General features: G+C 36.3%; 1 protein-coding gene across 32 annotated transcripts in view; it reads left to right on the forward strand.

Annotated features, from left to right (window-relative positions):
• Positions 1 to 24334, forward strand: part of LOC122350471 (RIMS-binding protein 2-like) — a 104042-nt gene that overhangs the window by 13241 nt on the left and 66467 nt on the right. For all 32 annotated transcript variants that reach the window (XR_006251602.1, XR_006251603.1, XM_043246969.1 and 29 more), the window contains exon 2: positions 4882 to 5019. Coding sequence is in view for 30 of the 32 variants with exons in the window: in XM_043246969.1 (XP_043102904.1) it covers positions 4882 to 5019 (138 nt within the window). In the remaining 2 variants the exon portion in view is untranslated. The remainder of the gene's footprint in view (positions 1 to 4881; positions 5020 to 24334) is intronic.

Consider the following 24334-nt stretch of genomic DNA (forward strand, 5'->3'; position numbering starts at 1 on the left):
TTAAGTCTTACCAGCCCCAGACTTTGAACTGTAGTGTGAGTATCTTATAAACCTGTAAAATATGACAGAATTTTATATTTGCAGCTGTAGATCGCAACTGCGCTTCCCAGAGTAGAATTGATTACATTATTTCTTCTCCTTCTCTCCGAGTGCTGTTCTCTCTTTCTGGTGGTCTCATGTTAATTTGAGTAGCGCACCAAATAGATGAGTGCAGATTCTTTATCTCTGCCTCTTAGTGCATGGGAGTTGCAAAGGCTAATTAAATAGCATAGCTGTAATAGGCTAGATTTAATTTGCCTTGCCCTCACTGAAAACCAATTAGGAAAACGTTGAGGAGGGGTGGCCTGACACTCTCTCCGTCTGCAGAGTTTACAGGACATGCAGCCGAGCCTTTCGCCGAATGTTTGCCTATACTGGCAGCCTTCCAGACTTGACCCAATACAAATGGCCCCCTGGCTGTTGGAAAAAAGGCTTAGCCGTATTCACAGACAGCCAAACACGCTAATTAATATTGATAATGGGGGAGAGGACAAGCTCAGCTCTGCAAAGCTGACAAAACGCAGGACTTTTCAGACTTTTGTTGTTTTAAAAAGACAGACGTTGGTCCGAAGGGACGGTCAGTTTTGTGGCGCTGAACTGGCATGACGGCTTGCTAATCTGCTCCCGCCACAAAACAATTCTGTCTTATTGTATTTGTTATTGAATTGAGTAGTTTTAGATGTATTTATGCTTTTGTGGTCCTGGAGTTCATTTTTATACCAGATGCTGGTATAAAATGTTTGTATTATTTTATATATATATATATATATATATATATATATATATATATATATATATATATACACACACACACACACACACACACACAGAGTAATAAAAGAAATAAAACGTAAAACCACATTTTAAGAATTTATTAACATTAAAATACATATTTTAAATGGCAAAACAAGTGTGTTTTATGATTGAATTAATTTAAATAATATCATAATCGAATAATATAAAAATTTTAAAAATATATATTTTTATAATAATAATAATAAGAAGAAGAAGAAGAAGAAGAAGAATCATAAGTCTTTTTTTGGAAGTTGACTCAAAACACTGAAGGAAATGGTGAAGGTGAATAGCCTATGCTTACAGTCATGGTTTTGTATTATTTTTCTGTGTTTTTTTTTAACACCCGCTAGCGAGTACTAGTTTATAAATTTGAGAGGTGAAGGCTCCGGTGATGGGCGATGGTGTGATGGAAGGTCTTTTCTTGCTCTCTCTCAGCCGTTTTCTCTTTTTCCTGCCTGATCATTTTTCTCTCTCTTTTGAGGGCTGCTGATGTCCAGATGTCTGTTTGCGTTATGGACGTTAGTGTGGTGGGTTGCTGGAGGGGTGAGCTTGTGTTGCCCAATTGCCTGTTGGCGGGGTGTAGGAGCCATGCAGCTGGGGACGAGTAGGGCTATAAATACCCTGCCGCTCACTCTCTTGAGGCTAGTGGCTGTGCAGTGCACTAGCTCTTTCTCTGATCTACAGCAACTCTTTCAGCACACAGCATCTGAAAGGTCATTGAGTGGCCAGGCATGCAAATGACAAATATCTGACAATTGTATGATTATATAGCCTGCTCTTATAAAGGCTCTTTAGTGGTTCTTTGCAGCGCATTCTACTGAAACCTTCTTATTAAGAGTTATTTTCACTGTGCAGGGCTTTTGAGTTACACATCAAAAAGTTTTGAAGGTTTATATTATTTATTTACTTTTTTTGGGGGGACCGACTAATGAAATTCAAAAGGTTCAAAAGATGATATTTGTTACCTATTATATATATTTAGAAATAAGAATTGTACATCCATGGCATAATAATAAAATGTTTTGGTTACTGCAAATTCCAACATCCAAAAATTACTATTTCAGTTTACATAAGCTATAGCATTAAAATTCTAATTTAATAAAACTTTGTGTTTGGTACATTTGGTACTCCTCAATGTTAAAAGCAAACATACAAAAACAGGGGGAAACACACACACATGCATGTGTGTGTGTGTGTGTGTGTGTGTGTGTATTATGTAATATGTACTATGTATATTTTGTCCAGTAATGAAATAAGAAAAAATGTGGTGGAAAATATAATAATAATTAAACAATTATATATATATATATATAATATATATAAAAATTATATTGAAAAACTCAATCAATTGTATTAATAATTTTTAATTATAAATTTTTGGGCCTAATATTTTTCACCATATAAATGGATTTCATGTATAAAAATGTAGCAGCTGACTTTATTTTAGCAAGGGGATCATGATATTCTGGGGTCCTTGCCAACATCAAATAATTTGGCTTAAGATAACGTGATGAAAGCATTACTGCATTTAACACATTTCTACATATGCTTTATTTGAAAGTAGTCCATTAATTCACTCATTTTTTTTTTTTTTTTTTTTGGACCGGTTAAATGATTATTTTCAGAAAATGTCATATGAGCCGTTTCAGTGACACAGACAGTTTTATCAAATCAGTTGTGACGCAAACACTGACTCTCTAGCACAGCCAAAAGACACAGTTGCACGAAAGCATAACACAACATGCCCGGGGGTCATCACCAGGCTATTCAAGGCTATCTATTTTCACATACTTGTCAGTGATCAAACCATTTTCCCCATCGCAGCTATTCACACAACAATCTAATTTTAGCCCTGTAGATAATCCATGCTTCGGGACATCAGTGTAACGTTTCTGAATCTTCTCCAGCACAAAGGCCGCCCCCCGTTACACCTGACTGCTGCCATGAATTAGTAAACATGCTTTTTGTTCCTTCTGCTTCCTGTGATCTGGAGGGCTAAGCTAACCGTTAGGCTAACTCGTCTTAAGAGCGGACGCTTAGGCAGGTGTGAGTATCTGGAGATATCGAATGCCTCATATACTTACTGTACTCTAATCTGCTTGCTGGGTCATTACATGCCTGTTTTTTGTACCGCGTACATTTATTTTAGTAAGTATTTTTTCGGTTTTCAAATGGCATCATTGATATAGTCGGTATTATTCCTTCGCAGTCATTATTGTATTTCAATATAAATCATAAACGGCTGAGACTTTTATTTTGCTTGCATTTATTTATTTACATTTTAGCTATATGGTTAAATGACAAGTGATTTCAAATGATTAATTGCATTGAAAATAAGTTTTTGTATTATATATATATATATATATATACATATAACTAATTTTTTTAAAGAAATGAATGTTATTTATATATTAAATATTATATGTGAAATAATTTACACAAATATAAATATATACATGTAGATACATGTAAATATTTGCAAAATATATGTAGTATGTGTGTCACATGTATTATGTAAAAAAATTTATGCGATTAATCATAATTAATCATTTGACAGGACTAATATACACTGTGTGTGTGTGTGTGTGTGTGTGTGTGTGTGTGTGTGTGTGTATATATAAGATAACAAAATCTTATTTTCATTGCAATTAATAATTTGAAATCACTTGTCATTGTCACTTTTCCAAACTAACCTTGTCTTTTAATAATGACAGGTAACATTCTCATTGTCTGACTTTCACATTATTTGACACTGATTTGGAGGCCAAGCATTTTTTAAACATTAATATTTTATTTCTTAAGATTTTTTTAGTTTGCATCAACTTTTTTTTTTTTTTTTTTTTCTCATTTAGGGAAACGACAAACGATTTTCAAAGTGATCTCAGATTTTTGGACATATGATTATGAATTAGAATAAGACTTAAGAAATATTCTTGAACGTTCAGTTTGTTCACTCATAATATTTCAATCAGATCATAGTAGGCCGACAGCCACTCGAGTTTGTAAGCTTTTCGGGCACTGAGAGCTTTTGCCGAAGCCAAACATCTGGTTTAGTCTCCTGCTAACAGCGTCAAAATCGTTCTTTGCGTGTTGTCCATTTACAGCAGTTTAATACACCCTCTCTCTCTGTTTCCATGCTTGTTTGTTCTCTACAATCAAATGGAGCAGGTGTTAATGTTTTGCATGTAACCCAAACCAGTTTATGGACACACGTACACATGTACAAACAGACACGCTGATAAGCCCCTGTTTGCTTGCCAGAGTAGTAATAGCCCCTGGTAATGTGTAAAGAACATGATGATGGTGTAATGTTGCTTTGTACTCATTGGCCACCTGCTAAATTCAGGCCTCACAGGAAAGCACCACTGTTGACAAGAACCACAAAAGAGCCACTCTGCTAACAAAGAACGCACAGTGTAAACACAGACACGCTAGCTAGCTGGACTTTTTAATGCTAGATGATATGCTTGTTTAGCAGTAAGATTCACATTTTATTCATGTAGAAGGGACGAAAACATGTTTAAATTTTCCTCCTTGACCTAGAAGAAATGGCACATAAAAGTTTGAGAAATGCTTTCAAATTATTTGCAAATTATCAGAGCCGTTTGAAGAGATGACATAAGTGTACAAAATGAAACTAATGTTATAAACTAACAGGTTTATATTTTCTACTATAAAATCAGCGAAGATCAGGGCCCGTGTTCGCAAAACATCTTAAGGCGAAAAGTAGCTCGTAACTCACCGATTTAGGAGAAAATTAAAAATAATGGCTGTGTCTAAATTTAGGACTTTTATCTTAAGAGTCTCAGCAAGGTCAAACCTTTACTGCTATTTAGGAGAGCACGAAGTAATGTTTTGTAAATATGGGCCCAGAAGATTATTTTATAATTTCTTTTATAATGTTTTTACTGACACTTTTGATGAATTGAATGTGTCCTCCTTAAATAAAATTACGCATTAATGAATTTAACATGCAATATTTTACTTTTTGTTATATATCTATTTATTCTTTATTCATGTAGTTTTTTTTTTCTCTGTGTTTTTCAGAAACTGAGGAATGAGGTGTTTCCATTACATTTATCGCCTCAGCATGTGGAAGCATACCGGCTGCTAGAGGACAGGAAACACAAACTCTCACCCGAGACCGCCGCCCTCTACCTGCTTCGACAACAGCACAAACTATTGGTCAGTCTGTCTTCCTAAACGTTCGCCAGTGATCTCGATGTTTAGGGGTTTTGACTTAGGAAAGAAAAGATGGAAGAAGTATCCCATTCCACCTACAGCATAAGCTTATATTGATTTTAACGTTACACAAACATACAAACACACACATTCCTCCAGAGATAGTTTGGATGTGCTGAACCAGATGTAAATGAATCGCATTGATTATATGCGCACACGCCGGCTTATATTCCTGTCACATCATGTTACCCGGTAGAAGCTGTCTGTGAGTCATTAGGCTTTCAATACTGTTAAAGGTGCGCCGTTCACAATACTGGGTTACATGGACTGAATTTTAAGATTTACTGCATTATTATTGCCATTGGCTGCATCACAAATCCAGTGTCGACATAATTACGCCGTTCGCTTGAATCATATCCGTTCTCGTGATTACGCATCATTATCATCTCGTGGTCACGTGGCGTGTTTAGCTCTCTTTCTCGCTCTCGTTTTTGTTTCTCTCATGTTGTCAGTATTGTGCACGAACGGAGCTGCAGCCCGTCATACCTGTCAGTTGCTTGGAAACAGAATTTTTTATAAAAGCAGTCCATTAGCATGTCGTTTATCCAGTTTTGGTGTGTCAGATTTTTGCATTGTATAGGAGCTGGAAATGAACACGTAGGAGTGGTGCGTGTGTTTGCGGAGAGGCAGCCAGTCATCGGCTTCTTCCACGCCTGTTTGGCAACACTCTTTTGAGGGAACACTCAAGTGCGATAAAAGAATTAAGTGTTAATGGAAAACCATCCGTGCAGAATGACATCTCGGAAATATGTGCGTATGGAGCGGTGTTAGCAAAGTGAGCTGTAAGGTGTGGCGGGTTTCTAGACATGGAAAAGAGTTTGTTTCCTTTGACAGGAAGATGTTTTTGGCTCGTTAACGAAACTCGTTGAGGGCCGCCACGTTATTCACGGTTCATATTGGTTTTGAGCAGGTGCGTAGGACCGGTTTGATAAGTGAAGGGAGGGGGCAATGTTATTTTGACATTTTTGGTCAAATAAGAAAAGAGAAAAGAAAAAAAAAATGTGTGGATGAATGATTTGGTGACCATAAAATCAATAAGATTTCGAAAATAGGAATTTTATATACAAACTATAATATTTTTCTCACATTTGTGGGTCTTTTTACGTGAAGAAGCCTTTATATTTTAAGAATGGGGTTTTATATTTGGTGGTCCTCGATAAACCCCCAGTATGAACTGAATTAGTTTATACGCTTCTGACATGTAAAAGTCTTTAAATGACTTGCTGTATTTTTAAGACATTTTCCAGAAATGTGACTAATTTAGTAAAAAAAACAAAAAAGTAGGCACACGCATGAAAACACTGTGCTTGCCCATGTTTACATAATTGCTAATGAAGTTAGAACAGCATGGTGACCACACTACAAGCTTTCCATAGACCTCTAATTTCATTATCCTTCTTATTAACGCTCAGAAGGAGCCAGTCTGGCCAGACTACTTCCTCCTTCTGTCAACGTCTTCCTCTTCTCCTCCTCAACCAAAGAGGTCAGTAATACCTGAAGAAAGTTGACTGCTAGCATTCCAGTTCATCTCGATGCAAGCTGCTTTTTTAGCCAGTCATCAGAGGCATTATGTCATGTGACTAATAAATGACAAACACGGCCCAAAAACCTTCACTAGTGACAATCCTAAGCTGTGACGTTCATCTGCAAGCGTTAAAACTAGTCCCAACGGGTGAGAGGACTGTGAGAGGCTGTCCACCGGTATCATCTCCACACGTGATCTCACATCTCTTCGCACACTCGCATCCTTATCTCAGCCCTGAAAACACTCACGTACATGCCTCAAGGATCTCTTATCATCAACAGTGAAGGAGCGTGATACGGAGCCTGCAGGTGCACATGCATACACGCACACAGAAAGAAAACACAGTGAATACCAATGATGGGTTAAGGAAGATTTCTTACCAGACATCCTTTCGTTTCAATACCCTTCCTGTTCACATGACAGCAAATTACTGCTGTCGTTTCCAGCATTGTACGTAAAAGTTAAAGTTCTTTATCTTTGGATTCATATCCACGGATTCTAAAAATGAGAGCTGTTACATGAATCGTTTTTTTGGGGAACAAAAATGAAACCCCCCATTTGGAAACTTTATTTTATAGAGTGCAGCCAGTTTCTGTGACCCACTTTAATGTTTTTTTTTTTGTATCTAGGGCTGAGAATCAATATAGATTTCCTGATTTGAATCTGTTCTGATTCACAAGCTCTCAACTCGTTTTGGATTCTAATTCATTTAGATACTTTTCAAATACAATCTCCATTTTGCTTTTCAAATATAACAAAAATTATTATATATTAAAATAATAATAATTAATCTGCTTATGCTTTAAATTGTAAGACTGATTAATTAGTCAACCTATTCTGACTGATTCATAAGATCTGACTCGTATATAAGGCAACACTAGTTGATTCTGATTTATCTTATCAGAAATATGCCACAAAATAGACTACAGTTTTGGTTCAATAATCTAAAAAAAGCGTCTACTTTTTTTTTTTTTTTTTTTTTTTTAAATAAAAAAAAAAAAATCCTTAATCATTAAATTAATTAAAAGTGACAGTAAATCACTGTTACGTTTCTGTTCTATTTATAAACTAATCCTAATTTCTGAAGGATCATGCCACACTGAAGACTGGAGTATATGCTGAAAAATACAGCTCTCATCACAGAAATAATTGATATATAATGTAATTTAATGTAATATAATTAATAGTGATAATGGCATTGTTGCACTTTTAAAATAAACAAAATAGGAGTTTGATAATGTTATAAAATGAAAATAAAAGCATTGATTTAATTGAGTTTAAAATAAAACGCATTTCAAAAAAGATATTTGTTTATTAACTTAAATATGCACTGCTAACGTATACATTTTCAAACCTAAAATCAGCAAGTATGTGTTGCCAGTTTGTATGCTGAAGTGAAGCACGTCATTGAATGAAATTGAACTATAATTCAATGACATAATATATTTATTTTAATAAGAAGTTTTTTGAATTGTATTAATATTTCTCAATATTGCTATTTCATTCTGATCAAGTAAATACAGCCTTGGTGAGCAGAGACCTTCAGACTTTTAAACATGTAAATTAGATGATGTTAAGAACGCAGTCCTAATCTGTGCAACTTAAACATTTTAGTTTCTGCCTTAATAAGGTGAGAAAAGCAGCGTGATTTAGCAGTGTCGCACATCTGGATGAAAACGATACCTCTGACATCTCCCTTTCTCACTTTCTGCGAACATCTCCCATTAGATGAGACGAAAAATAAAAGAGCTGATGACACAGGAGAAATCGGCGGAGTTGAAATCTCGTCCTTCTCTGCCAACTTTCACAATCGTTTTTCCTCCGACCGTGAGAGAATTCATTAAAATTTCACTCAGCCTGCGGCCTCTCTCTCTCTCTTCTCCCTCTCTCTTCCTCTCAATCTATCTTTCTCTCTTTGCCTTTACTCACTCTGAATGAATGGAGCTTTGAATAATGTAACCAGTTTTAACAAGATCATAAACCCCCCCCCCATCCAACATTCATAAGCCAGTTAGCTGAGGTTTGGGATCTTGGGGACGGGCGGAACGCACACGTTAAGCACACCTCGTTTCTCTCACTCTCTCGCACGTACATGCATTCGGGCACGTGCACGTTCAAACGTCTCTCTTCCAGACGCGCTCGCATACTTGAATTCCGCAGAGGATGAAAGAGTGACGCAGGAGCTGGAGAGATGAGAGAGGGATGCCTGGAGGAGGAGGATGAGAGACAGAGAGTGAAATCAAAGAAGCAGTGATGTAAGAGAAGCCCCCATAGGTCTCTCTCCTGTCCGTCTGTCGAGAAAACCGCACCGGCTTTCTGGCTCTGCCGCAAATTAGAGGACTGTGAATGTCCTTTACGCTGCGTTTATTTCTAAAACACTATAATTGTACTTTTTATATTCTTTGACTGTTTATCGTATTGTTGAAGCATTAAAAACATGTCGGAAGAGGTGCGTGGAAAACCCAGCCTTTAAGACACTAGATAATATTTAGCAGATAGCATTACCAGCAGTGATGCATTTGCGGGAAGTAATCTCGGTCTAAATCTTGGAGGTGTTTTGCTCTTAGCGGTCCTATGGAAAATGGAAAATGAGATTTTGCACTGAATGAGACATGAGGTTTGGCTAGTGGTTAGATGCTAACATGCAACTGTGTTTTATACCATTTGCGCTGCATGGTACGCAAGGTGATTTATAAACTACACTGCATTCCAAATTATTACGCAAGTTGAAATACTGTCATATTTTTTTTCCCCAAGAACATTTTAACGATCTCAAACCACATCAATCTTAATAACTACTATTGATTTTGTATTTAATCATATGTAAGCGATATATAATGGTTCAGGAAGGCTGAATCTCTTTATGTTCAGGTTTGCCGAATTATTACGCTTGTTTTCGTTTCGCAGATAAAATGAGCCAAGAAAGAGATTGAACTTAGGCTAAAAGTTAAAAATGATGCGATACCAATGCAGTGATGGAATTAGCGAAGTAAAGGAATGATCATTGGGAAGAGAAATGCTCATTGGGTCAGCAGAGTCAGAAAAAAACAGGTGGAGAAGAGAAGACTCATGCTAACTGCAAAAGAATTAGGAATTAATGTCAAGAATTAGGTGAGAAACCATCAGGATCCATTTAGTCTTCATCGCCATCATTTTCCAGAACTGCAACTTTCTTGGAGTCTCCACAAGTACGATGTTTGAGGTTCTCAGAGGCTTTGCTTGGGTGCAGAATGACCCTCACTTGCTGAAGTGTTGTGAGACGGATTTTTCATAGACTTTATGGACAGATAAGTTGTGAGTGACTCTTGAAGGAACAGCATCACATCCTCTTGAACGACTGTTAGAAGATTTTATCTTCCAGAATCTAGCAGTAAGTTTGGGGAGCTCATTTTTATCTACAATCCTAAAATGTTTGTCTTGCAGAAATCGACTAATATGATTAAATAAAAAATCAATAGTAATAGTTAAGACTGATGTCGTTTTGGGATTGGGAAAAAATACGACCAGAATTTCAGCTTTCGTAATAATTCGTAATGCAGTATATTAAAGTACTATAATACTGTACTTATTTTTGCTATTTATGTGTTCAATTTCAACTTTTAAAACAACCAAATAAAAATAACACAGCAACGGCAAACACAGCAAACTGAAAACATAAAATAAAAAGTTAATAACACATTAAATATTTTAATTATTATTATTTATATTCATAGCTTTATTTCATTTATTTTTGCAGTTTTGAGTTTAGTCATGCTTTCATTTATTTTATAATAACAACCCTGATTTTAATTTTGATAATTTAATAATAGTTTTATTACTATTATTATTATTAAATAAGAATACACAAATGTATTATTGATACGTTTTAAGATAACTATTTAATACATTTATAGCTATTTTTGGTCTTATTATTTTAGTGTTCAATTCTTGACATCAGCAGAGCATTATCTATGACCTTTGTCTCAGAAAACTCCTAATTTGCTTATTATTAATAGTTTTAGTTAGGAGTTGTCTGTGAAAAAACGAAATGTGACCTTCATAAGAAGATGAAATACACTGTGAGCAACAGACTTGCATTGATTTCCGCAGCAATTACTGCCATTCTCAGCTCAGCTAGTGCATAAATATTGATATTCTGTTGAGACATTCAACATTTGGTGGGTTTATATGAGCGTGTGTTTGCATATATCGCTTTTGCTTTTTCTCTCTTTATATTTGCTTTTCACATTTCACATTAGCTCATATTCACATTCTCTATTTTGTCTCTCCAGCGCAAACGCACACTCTAAAGCACAACGCCACACATCCTTCCAGCAGACGTGTCAGACGTCACAGTGAGAATGCAATCCAAATCTGTAACATCTAATTTTACGCTATCAGAAGGAGGGACATGTTCAATCTCACAGCCTTTAATTAGATCTCTGGCACTGGAGGTGTGTGTGTGTGTCTGTGTGCTCGTGTACGCACATCTAAGTGGGTGTGTGTTTGTGCTGGAGACGCAGCAAGAGGCATTAGAATCTGTGTGTGTCAGATTTGTGCTCCCATGTTTGCAAATGTTGTTCGTGAAAAAAAATATTTTTAATGGAGCGTCATGTATTTTCATGTTATTTGGCTCATTCGCAGGTTTTATGACCTCTTACTTATGTGGGGTTCAAAATCTATATCTCTTAATTTTCAGCATTGCAATGGTTGTTTTTTTACAAAGATAGGCTCTCCTAAGCCCTTCTCATTTACATTTAGCATTGCATTACATGCTCAGCAGTGTAATGTACAGTAAATGGGTGCCACCAGAATGAGAGTCCAAATAGCTGATAAAAACTAATTCATCATTTAGATTTTTTTTAACTTCAAACCATTGCTTCTGGCTTAAATATGTGGCCACTGTCCAAAATATTGCTTTCTACAATATGAAAGTCATCTAGTCTGAATCAGGAGATATATGCACAGATCAAGCATTGAAAATTGTCCAAAACAGTATTTTGACGGCAGCCATTTACCGCAAGGATCTTAAATTTCTCTAAATCTGTTCTCATGATAAAACAAACTCATCTACATCTTGGATTGCCTGAGGGAAAGTCAATTTTAATTTTTGTGTAAGTTATTTCTGTTGCACATGCTGAGGAGTGCATGTGTGACATTTTCAGGGGAGGTTTAGGCTGCTCTCCCTTTTGATATTACCAGAATCTCAGCAGGTCGGAGCCAGTGGGAGAGAGTTTTGACACTTTTACATGTGAGAGAAGCAGGAGGAGGTTTAAAAATGAGCTAAACAAGAGTGTATAGATGAGTGACTACACATTTAGAGCTGCTACAGTACATTGGTTATTGTATTTAAGGCCTCCCAGAGTAATACTTGAACTATAATTTACTGCACCAGCGCTGTACAGGGGTTCAGACTGAAATAACTACATTTTTTGTCAAAATGGTCAACATATAGGGTGTATAAATCATCCTAGTGCCAGCATCAGATGTAACAACAATCCGATATTTATTACAAATAAAGATGTTGAGAATTAAAATGCAAATTTTTATCGAAAGGGGGCATTTTCCCATCATTTTGGGGCTTATATTAACACATTTCCCTTATACATTGATTTAATTGATTAAAATAGGTTTTCACTGATGTCTTAGACTTCAAGTGAACTATCCACATGTCAGTAAATATCCTGTTCCTGTCTAAATGGGTCTTGCTGGCCAGAAGGACCTGTAATTTGTACCACACTTAATGCGGCTCATCAAAAGTCTGGCCACAGACTAAAAGCATCTTACGGTTGCGAAACATGCTTTCTGTGAGCCTCGAGGCCATCAGCAAAACAAGAAAAGGCTTGATTAGGCATTGAGTGTATAGTTGAGCTCCACTCTACAGTGTGCTTGATTCAGCACCATGGTCAGCTCCCTGAACAAGAGTGCACTACATTCCTCAAACCGCGTCTGTCCTGCGCCAGAGAGGCAGTTTGTCAACACTTCATTAAAGTCTCATCAAAGAGCTGACTAGTCATGATGAATAAATTATTTGAATAAATTATTAACTGTTATGTTTTTCCTCAGTGCCGTGTGGATTAGAGATGCTACAACAGAACCTCACTTGATCTATAAACCGTTTGTGTTTCTAATAATTTTGCTACAGATGCAGTCTTTATTCTTTATTCATATGTGAATTTGGACCACAAAACAAGTCATAAAGATCGACTTATTGAAATTTAGATTTGTACATCATATGAAATCTGAATGAATAAGCTTTCCATTGATTTATGATTGGACAATATTTGGCCAAGATTCAACTGTTTGAAGTCCGAATGAAGTTCTTGAAAAATTAAGTTTTGATATATTTGCAGTAGGAAATGTACAAAATGTCTTCATGGAACATGATCTTTACTTAATACCCTAGTGATTTATGGCATAAAAGAAAAATCTATAGTTTTGACCAATACAATGTATTTTTGGCCATTGCTACAAATATACCTGTTCTACTTTAAGACTAGTTTTGTGGTCCAGGGTTACATATTGTAATACCATTTTACTCTATTTAAGGCACAACATGACAAGATTGCACTGAGACAAAAATGTGACCAAAAAAAGCCAGTTAGAAGAGTGAGAGAGTTTAATTCATCAATAATTAATAAACTCTTAAACAATTAGCCTGGCAGCATACTTTTACTGAGTTTTGCATACTGTTCACTGCCTATCTCACTGGTAAGCACATATCTTGATAGCTTAGCATATTGTTAACCTATTGAACTGATTGCACTATTTTCCAACCTTATTTTTTAAGTTATTAGACACCAAAATAACAGCTCTCTTTCTGCATTTGTATTGAGATGAGATGTTTCTCTCTGTGCTAAAGGTTGATGTGAACTTGGGTCGGTTAAGCCTCCTCTGTAACTCAATCAACAGTTATGGGATCGGTACACACCGTTGCGGTATTGAGTTACGGTGACAGCGCAGTCTAATGTCGTTCGTCCACACTTCTGGAACCTTCTTGAGTATTCAGATGTGTCTGTCTAGAGAGAACGGCAGTCTAGTCTGAGTGTTTAGAGGGACGGGCGCTGGTCGTTGGTTGGGGAAAAACACGATGAGAGACATCAGCTTCCAGTACTGCTCGGTATGTGCATGGGAAAAGGTAAGCAGAGAGACGAGAGAGAGAGAGAGTGACTGTAGTGGTCGAGTCTACGTTTCTTTGCTTAAATTGTATTTCATTGGAGACCATTTATGCATTTAGAGTACTTATCCTGGTTATTAATGCATGAGTCAATTTATGTATGCATGTATGCTATAACCTTTGCGTGAACATGTATATGCATTGTGGGGTCAGCAGCTTGGAGACCACGAGTGAAAATGCTTATATTTTGTATTTATTTCACATTAAATATACAGATTTTTTGCTACCTACCATATATTCAATGTGGTCTCATATTTCTAGACCATAAAAATACTATTTCATTTTCAAAGAATAAAATACACTGAACTGATCAAACGAATTAATGAATATAATGCTAATAAACAAAATTGCTTGCCTCAGAACTTCAAACAGCACATAATCCTAAATCGTCATGTTAGAATGATTGAAGGATCATGTGGCACTGAAGACTGGAGTAATGAGGGCTAAAATTCAGATTTGCATCATAAGAATAAATTAAGTTCCAAAATATATTCGAATAGAAAATAGTATTTAAAATTTTTAAACACAATATTACTGTTTTGCTGTTTTGATAAAGTAAATGTAGTTTTGGTGAGCATAGAGACTTCTTTAAAAAAACAACTTACCCTCCCCAATATGTACTATATTGAAATTATTTACATGCCATTTAAATTTACAAAACAATTAGGGTTTTATGGCTAGTCAGGAATTCTAATTATCTTTTTATACATGTCAAGAGTTTAACAAAAATGGATGTTTGTGGAACAGAATGTCCTCGGTTGGAGGTGGCTAAATACATTTTGTGTGTGTGTGTGTGTGTGTGTGTCCTCATGAAGCAGGTTTAATAAGTAGTGGGCCTTTGTTCCCTTCAGTGTGTAAGAATATCTCTCGCATTACTTGAACTCATACTGGGTAATACAGCAAGCACCTCAGTGGTGTAATAAGATCAGCTCAAGGCTACGGAAAGTCTGATCTCTGATCATCTCTGATGTTCGCACCCTTAGCAGGGTCCATTTCTCTTTCTCCTCCTCTCCTTTCCCTCGTCGCTTATCTCTTTTCCTCCGATAATCGCTCTTCTCATTTCACTGTGGGGTTAAAATTCAGCTGAAATCTCCGGACATCAGAGGATGGGAGAGCTCACACCATTAGTGTGTGCCCTGTGGTTTATCGGTTGGAAATTGGTAATGCTGATCTTAGTGTCTTTGCCACATGGATAAACAGTATGCAAATAAATCTAATTATAGACAGAAAGGAAACATTTAATACGTTTTCCCTGCAACATTCTGAACTGCATTTTTGGAATTTTGCTGCTGTGTTACCAAGGTAACATTACAGTCCAGAACAAATTGGCAGTAAAGCTTTGTGTAGGGTGTACCAGACACGCACATACGAGCACACACACACACACACACACACACACACACACACACACACACACACACGAGGCCAGTCTGGCCTGCATCCTTCAGAGTACTCACTTCAAGTGATCTGCCCTTTAGAGTGAGTAGGCTGTTGTGATGCTCACTTCTAAATGGTTCTCAGAGTTTGTTTACGGTAGAAAGTACATTAAAAAATCAGCCAGAAATGTTCTATCATGTAGCGATATACATGTTTAGTTAAACAGTGGAATGTATCACTGTTTCTGTTTAAAAAAGAAAACCTTTTCTCTTTGAGCATCATTAAGAACAGCCAGTTTATGAAGACGATCGATGGAAGCTAAACTCGTTGATGTAATAAAAGTAATGATAGATCTACATCCGAGTGATACGGGTTATCAAAAAATTAAAAATGTAGCTCAAGGACATGGTTCTATTGGTTGCTTATTTGATTTTAAAATGTAAGCTTGACATTCATAAATTAATGTTTAAATGAAGAAGTCCGGAGAGACATCTGTGTAGTGTTAACATTTTAATTAAACGCATACATGATTGTATTTTTTTACAATAAGAACATAGATTTTAATTTATGTGCATTCGTTAACGTGGGCAAGGTAGGTGTCATACGATGCCCATTAAGCCATGTGAATAACACTTTACAATAAGGTGTCATTTTTTTAACGTTAGTTAATATTAAACTGAACGATATATTTATTACATTATTTATTCATCTTTGTTAACATGAGCTAATAAAAATACAGTCTTTCAATGTTAATGTCAGCTCACATTGCGTTACCAATGTTAACAAACACAACTTGTGATATTAATAATGCATAAGTTAATGCTGATATTAGCATCAAGTAGGTCCAATAAATGGTATAGTAGTATTGTTCACATTATTTAATGAACCTTATTGTAAAGTGTTACTATCATATAGGCGTTAGTACATTATTACAGATGTAATATAGATCTCATAGCGCAAACCAATATAGTCACATATTCACTGTGCAAGAACATTTTTTGAGTTGATGTTACAGGTATGGGTTTGTTTCACGCATTTCTCAAACATAAAATAACTTCAAATTAAATCTGATATTGTGTACAGGGTTTTAGGTTAGAGAATATCAAATATCATTATCTCATTACAAACAAACCAAAAGTCATTAAGAGCACGTGTCTGTCGTATTTTAGCGTTCTCTTGCTGCATTGGCTGGGTGAGCTGGAGATTTGGGCAAACTTAAGGAATATAGATGATCTTCTGCACCAGTGATGACTCATTCACGCGCACACACACACACACACACACACACCCTGCAGATATAAAGGAGGAGAGACCGGGTAGATGAGAGACAGAGAGGAAGAAATTACAGTGATGGAGTGAGAAATACAGTGCATGCTTGGTCACCCAGACACACACAAACACTTGTTAATGCATGCATACACACTCACAGCTACATTATGATAACTGGAGTCAGATTAGCCTTAGGTTATCTCACATGAGAAAATTTTGGCTGGCATTTATATGTGTGTTTGTTCGTGTGGCCTCCTATATCTATACGTGTAAGTACACGTGTGTGATTCGGTTTGACATTCGTTCGCGTGACTCTGAATCCACCTTCACGCATTGCATTTTAGCATTTTATGCATGTGCATGAGCTCTGTGTGCACGCACACTTGGCACAAAAACATGCCAAGGCCAGTTTGTAATGCACGTTTTGCACTTGCGTATTGTAATATTTCAGCTTGAACTCTTTCACATTCAATCAGTTCTCGTTTATAACTGAGCCACAACCGAACACTATGAACCAGACAGGCGTCTGCTCTCCAGGGCCTGGCGGACCGACTGAATGTGAGCATGGAGAGAATGATTGATGTGTGATTTCAAACAAGATCAAGCGTTAGAGAAGGACGAAGGTTGGTTTGGACACAGTATGGTGCCTGGAGTCTGCAGCGTTTAGTGTCGCTCCATGAGTTGTAAACTGTAAATGCTTTTGATAATGATTTAGTATTAATTAGTGCGGTCAAATGTTATAATGGAAGTTGAGCAGGTGGGTTTAGGCTTCACACTGTTCTCAAAATCTTTCTTGTTTTTTGTTTGTTTGGTTTTTTTTAATTACAGTGGGTCATATGATTTAAATATCCCAGTATTCAATTAGTGATTCTTTTATTTTAAGAAGAAAAAAATAAAATAAAATGCTATTTCTCTGCCAAATGCTGAACTGTTTTTGATAATGGATGTTTAAATAGACAGTTGTTGCAAAAGTCTGTGTGTTCGAGGCACTTCAAAATGGATTTTAAGAGTCATTTGTTGAAGAATGACTTAAACTCCACTTATCTGACTGTGTGGGTTTTATTCACTGAATATAGCAAACTTATGAGAGTGATTTGTTTTGGAATCGGTTGCACTGGTTGTGGTTTTATTAACCACACTTATGAATTATTTACCAGGAATCAGACTATTGGTTGTGCTCAAAAACAGCAAAAATATTATTATAATTTTTTTCAATTTTAATTCCGTTTTCTAGTTTTAAGTGTTTTCATCAAATTGTTTTCCTGTGATAGCAAAGATGAATATTCAACATCCATTTATTTCGTCTTTACCTATGCCAATTTATTTAAAATAATAAAAATGTATTTCCTGCTAAGTAAAAAAATGCATTTTGCTAAAGAATTTAGCTTTTGTTAAATGTAAAAAATATGAGAACATATAGAATACAATATGATTATAGAAGCTGGTTTTATTTATTTCTTTATTTTTATAAGATATAGAGATGATTATAAAATTAGAATAGAGCTAGAATAGAATACAATACAGTGCTAGAGTTAGCACAGTTAGGTAAGCACAAATAAATGTATTACATTTTATTTTCCACAAGGGTAGTGTCACATGATCCTTAAGAATGATTTCATGCTCAAGAAATATTACATATTATTAACGGCGCTAATTTATGTCTTTTGTAATTGTAAAAAACTATTTAAAACAATAAAGCATTGTCAAAAATGGTTGATACCGTGATACATTTTCTGAATTCTTAGAAGAATAAAAATGCCTTGCTTTATAAAAGTAAAAAAAAAAAAATCTTAAAAAATAAATAAAAGAATGGTAATATGTTGGTTTAATTCTGCTATATTAAAAAAAATATTTTACGAATTTTAGGAAAATGATCTTTTAAATATCTACATTGCTTAATCCTAGAAATAAATAAATTAAATAGGCTGTTGCGCGGCTTCTTTTTTCTTAAGAAAAATGCCTTGGTAATTTTATGGATCTCCTCTAGTTTCAGAAGAAATCTCAACAATGGCTCTGCAATCAATAATGAGATACGTTATACTATACACAAGAATTTGATCGCTCTCTGCTCTTACTATGTCAACAAATGTTATTTGTGTCTAGTTTTATTTCTCCTAAGGAATTCTAGGAAGCAGAAATAATAATTCAATATGCCATAACTAAGAACTCCATTAAGTTAAGAAAGCGCATCCTCTGAACAATAAAATGTTCCTGTGGGCTCTCACCCTTCAGCCCCTCCCAGCTTACAGTAGCCTGCCTCATCTCTTCCTCTCTAAGATTCGTCTATTCTTAGCCCGCTGAGTCAAAACAAGCCAGTTCCATTGGCTGGATGTGATCGCTCAAATAACTCCCTTTACCCAGAAGGCTAGAACGGTCTCTCCGGCTGACCGATGTGCACTGTGGCCACCGCAGCAGAATATGATTGTGGGAACCGAGCTCAGTTTCTTCCCATCTCTTTTATACAGTGTACATCATCATCAACATGTGATTGGCCAACATTGCCGCCACGTGATATTTTAGCGCCTCTTAAACGCGTGAAGCCCAGCGTGAGCTCCGTCATTGACAGCTCTATGATTAATGAACAGCGGCACTGACAAGAGCATAACCTGCTTGCATTTATATGAAGGGACTCCAGGTCGCCTCTATAGACTTCTCAAATTGCTCAGAAAGACTCTGCTCGTGGACCGATATCAGAGCTGATGTGAAGACGCCCACTCTACGATGCATAAGAGAAACGTCGATATGAATGGAAACTGATGAGGAGTACCATGAGAAAAATCTTCACACCTTATTCAAAGCTTTTTGCTTAATGTTAGCCTACTAATACATGGCTAACATAATGTATTTATACATTCACTATAAATATTTAGATCATTTTATTAATGTCTATTGTCTATTAATTAATGTCTATTAATGTCTATATAAATGTATTTGTTTGTATATTATAGTTATTAATAAATAGTTTTTATCAATGTGTTAAATGATTTCAATTGTAGGTTCATTTATAGTTCATGCGTCATTTATAGTTCATTTTTTCATGTATTCTTACCCTGCTGAAAAGTCAGTTTTATGCTGGTTTGGTGCTCGTGCAGGTTTTATGCTTGTCACCAGCACAATAACAAATAAAACAGCTGCGGTCATGGCGCCATTGTTGTTGGAGTGCACAGCAAATATTTTGAATAGAATTTTATTCATTCATTTTATTCCTCAGCTATTGCTGGAATCCACGTGGAAGCAAAGCAAACCAAAAACCATAATGAAAAAAAAAAAAAGTAAACCGAACTGAGTGTGTGTGCTAATTTTAGCTGGGTTTGTCTGTTTTAGAAAACGGCTGACTTTTGTTTAGCTTTGATGTTTTCTTTGCTTCTGAAGCCCTCATTCCTTTAGTTGCTTTGAGTAAAAGCGTCTGCCAAATGCTTGAATGTTTTGTTCTTGTTGTTTTTTTTCCTTTTCGTTTGCTTCTATTGTTCTCATTTGTAAGCCCATTTGGATGAAAGTTTCTGCTAAATGACGAAATGTTGTTTTGTTTGCTGTTTTTGATTACTGCTATTGTCTTTTTTTTATTTTTGAATTTAAAATGTCGGCTCAATGGTTAAATGTTTCGTTTTTGTTGTTTTTTTAGTTATCCGTTTTGTAGTTTTAGTTTTTTGTGACTGGTGAGGGTGGCGATGGGTGTGGAATTGTACAATTTGAAATTCGATCGCTCTTAGATATATTTTTAATGCGTCACACAGAAAGACGATAGAGACTGGTCATTGCAAAGATGATATGCCATTCCTTCTTTTGCAGTTGTGCGGTGAAATACACTGTCTGTCACAGTCACACTCAGATCCCTTTAATTGAATGAAACGCCTCTATAATGTATTCATAATGGCCTAGATATGCTCGACATTGTAATGGGATCAAATTACGTGATCGGATTCACAATCAGTGTAAAAGCTCCGGTGTGCCGTTTGTTTTTGTGTGCATCTTTGTGGTTGAGCGAGTATATGGTCTTGGTCACTTTATGCATTTGTTGATCGGACATCTTGGATATTTTATGTAAATGGTATATGCATTCTTAATAGGGTCACAATCTGATAGTTGAAAATGTCTGAAGTGAATTGGCCGTTACTGTCAGCAGCAGTTCAGAGTGTTTTTGTTGCTTCGTTTGTGTGTGTGTCAGGGCTTGCTTGCTTAGGATTCTGTTTGAGCTTTAAAAGCGTTTGATCATTCTTAAAAGTGCTCAGAATAGGGGTTTTTTTCACTCGTTCTCCACCCTCGCCTCAGAGACGAACGGGCGCTCTCTCTATTTGACTGACTGCTGACTTACTAGTTCAGGCATCTGTAGAAAAGAGGCTGTGCAGTCAGTCAGTGTGTGTGTGGGCTCCTGTCTGTGGAAATCGGCTGACAAACAATCTCTCTCTCTCCGTCTCTCTCTGTCTCTCTCTCTCTCTCGTGGTGGTGATTTTCCCATTCATTCATCCCCAGCTCAAAACTCAGAGACACTTTCTTTCAGACTTTTCAATCTGTTCATGTGCTGCTTTCATCTAATAGCTCTTTTTTTTTTCTGCCAGGCAGCATTGTATTGAAATCCCTCGTACTAGTACTCGTACATTTCTGCGCATTGTTCAGCAATCAAAGCAATTTTGTGTAGTTTTGTACATTTTTCTGTCTTCGCTGCACCCTGGAGTTAACCGGAAATTCAGGGTTGTAATATATCGCTATGTATAATAATTAAAGCGTGTGAATTTGTCGCTGAAGTTGTCCTTATATTATTAGGGTTATTTCCTTCAGAAAATGCAGATTTCGTCTGATCGTGATCAAACAGTCCACCAATGCAAACCAAAGCCTGAAGTCAATGTCGTTAATTGAAGCATTTTTATAAAGGTCTGTCTTGGCAGAGCACGTCTTCCCCAGACAGGACAGAGTATCCCGTATGACACTTGCGATCTCATTGCAGTTCGGCCTGACATAGAATGAACATATGTGATCGCTATGTAACGCTGACGAGCAGCGAGTCGTCTGATGTAATTTCTCCGCTGTCATCATGACTGTCTGTCCAATCAGCATCACACTGATGCTCATAGCTGCTATTTCAGACTGAAGCTATATTTAGTTGTCGGTGGCAAATGCTGGGCATGTTCAGCTGCCAGGATGCGGAAAGCGTACACAAGACTGCCTTTCATCCTTCTGCGCTCTGTTTTCTGTCATGACATATTTTAATTCATAATTCACTAGACATAATGTTATTATCTTCTAAAACAACATACTCTCTGCGTTTGTTCGGCTTCGTCGTAGCTTAAAGACGGGGAGGAAGTGGAAATGTGATTGTCTGGGTGCTGTGTCTGGAATTGAGGAATCAAGTGAAGAGCAGAGAAAGGTCAAGTTTGTCTGTCATCGTTCTTTTCTTCCCCTAACCTACATCTTTTTTTTTTTTTTTCTCTGTCCTTTGCGTCTACTTTTTCCGTTCGTTCTTTTCAAGGAGAAACAGTTTGAATGCTCGATTTCAAAGTCAGATCAAGCTGAGGTCTGAGTGAGATGTCAGACCTGTGACGGGTCATCTGATGTGTTTACTTTGTTTGTTGATTTCTTGTTTATGAACGCTCTGGAGCGGACCGCGAATGCTCTGACATTCCTGCTTCATCCTCAGATAAGGACCAGTGAGCATGTCAACAGTAACCAAGCTGAGAGCCTGTGTGTATGTTTTCATCTGATGCAAACAAGGCTTTGTGACTGTTTAGACCGAAAAGTTATTTTGTGTGTGTTTGTTTTCAAACATTCTAAAGTCTAGAGGGCATATATTTTCATAGATTCCTCAAAATATCTTATTCTTATTGCTCAAAAGTTTGGTGTCAGTAAGATTTTTATTTATTCATTTATTTATTTCTTTTTTTTGGTACCCACCAAGGCTATTTGATTTAAAATAGAAAGCGCAGCAATATAGTAATATTGTAGTAATAAAACCTTTGTCAAAGCAGATTGTCATCAAGGTTGAAAACAAAATATCAATCCAGAAGTGTTTATTAGCAGTTTAGATCAATTTAATATGTTCTTGCTGAGTGTATTAGGGGAAAGTTCACACAGTTTTGACCACAAAAATCGGAAAAAACGCAAAATCCTTAATAGAAATGCAAAAAAAATGATGACAAGCTTTTTTTTAAAAAAAATGTCCTTGCGGTCCTGATAGAGACCACAACATCATGTTTAACCAAGACGTAATCTTAGATACAGATCTTAGATGCTAATTCTTACATTAGTATAGCATTTGTCTTTTTTTTTTTTCAAATTTACATGAAAAAATATTAATACAGAAAATTCAACAGTAGTGTAATAATAGCCAAGTTGCTTTTTTCTGGGATATGGTTTCCGGCTACTAATGTTTATGTTAATTTTTCAGGATTATGTATGTAGAATAGGGTCATTCAGAACATGTGCATTATAAGTGCTAATAAACAGCCAATATGTTATTAATAGGCATCCTGGTTAATTGTGAGCACTGGGCCCTGTGCTAATGTGTTTTTATATGCATTTCCAATAAATGCCTCTTCGATGCCACTTCCGCTGTGTCTGTCTTGGCTCACCCTGTCCAGCACTTTATCTCATGCTGCTCTCAGCTAGATTGAAATGGCATGCCTCCTCAGGGCCTTGGGACAGTAAGAACAACCTGCTCAGAAGGTCTTGATTGCTGTGCAGTGACTGACAGCGCTGGATGAAAGCATGGCAGACACCTGATTCCTCGAGTGGAACCACTGATCCAGACACTAGTTTCCCAGCCAATCAGATTGAACCTGAGCATGTCACATTGGAAGTTGGCTGCTTCCTGTTTTCCAATGCGATCGGCACTATAGGGTATATGAGATTTAGAGGTATATGAGGTTTAGTGTGTCCCAGATCTGAAAGTATTATGTCAAAGGTCATATACTGATCTTTTGAGTCCTTCTTAGAAAATGACATCAGTGGTCACACTGAGCTCTTGTTTTATCAGTCTCGCCACGGTTTTACAATCTTGTGATCGCAAAGAATGCAAATGCCTGATGCGTTAATTAATTAAGAATTAATCCTAATGCCCGAAGGCCTCATTTCTATAGATTTAAATTAGCAGGCTATTATTTTACTGGACGTACGCAGCATAAACACTATTATAAACAAAGAAAAGAAAAAAATCTATTTCATTTAAAGGTTACTACTCTTATTATGTAAATACAAAATGATTATTGGTGAGTTTCTACTACAGATCAGCACAACAAATAATGCTGCACACCTCGCCATAGTGTTTGAAAAAAGCCAAAGAAAATAGACTGCTTTTGGACCACAAAAATGAGAAAAAACACTAACACTTGTTATTGCGACTTCTCCCTGAATAAATTCTTAATTTGATGCTTATCAATAGTTGGTGAGGTATTTGTTAAGTTTAGGTATTGGGTAAGATTAGGGATGTAGAATAAGGCGTTAATATGTGCTTAATTAGCACTAATATGGCTAATATTGTAGTAATATGCATGCTAATAAGCTACTAATAAGTGTATCTTATTAACAAATTGTTACCGAAAAAAACAAATCCAGTTAAATCCTTATTTTATTGCAAAAGCAGTTTTTTTTTAAAGAAAGATGACGAGAAATGAATAAATAATGACGATTTTACAATTTACATGAATAAATTAGCTCGATGGCTAAATGCCAATTCTTACTCTACATTAGTAGAGCATGCAAAATTAGTGTTTTTACAAATTAAAAATTATGGACATTCTCACCCCCATTCAAGCATGCTTGGAGAAGTGTGCAAATTGAGACTTCCTTGACTGTTGAATTATATTTATTATGACCGTCCACAGATTAATGGTGAAGTTTTATTTTAAGTAGGACTGATGGAATATGAGCAGTGAAGAAGGAAGACGTGCGTGCGTGTGTGTGTGGAGGGAAGGAGAGGCTGTTTTGAACCGTGCTACGCC

The sequence above is a fragment of the Puntigrus tetrazona genome, chromosome 8 (genome assembly GCF_018831695.1).
Source record: "Puntigrus tetrazona isolate hp1 chromosome 8, ASM1883169v1, whole genome shotgun sequence".
In the NCBI taxonomy this organism is placed as follows: Eukaryota; Metazoa; Chordata; class Actinopteri; order Cypriniformes; family Cyprinidae; genus Puntigrus; species Puntigrus tetrazona.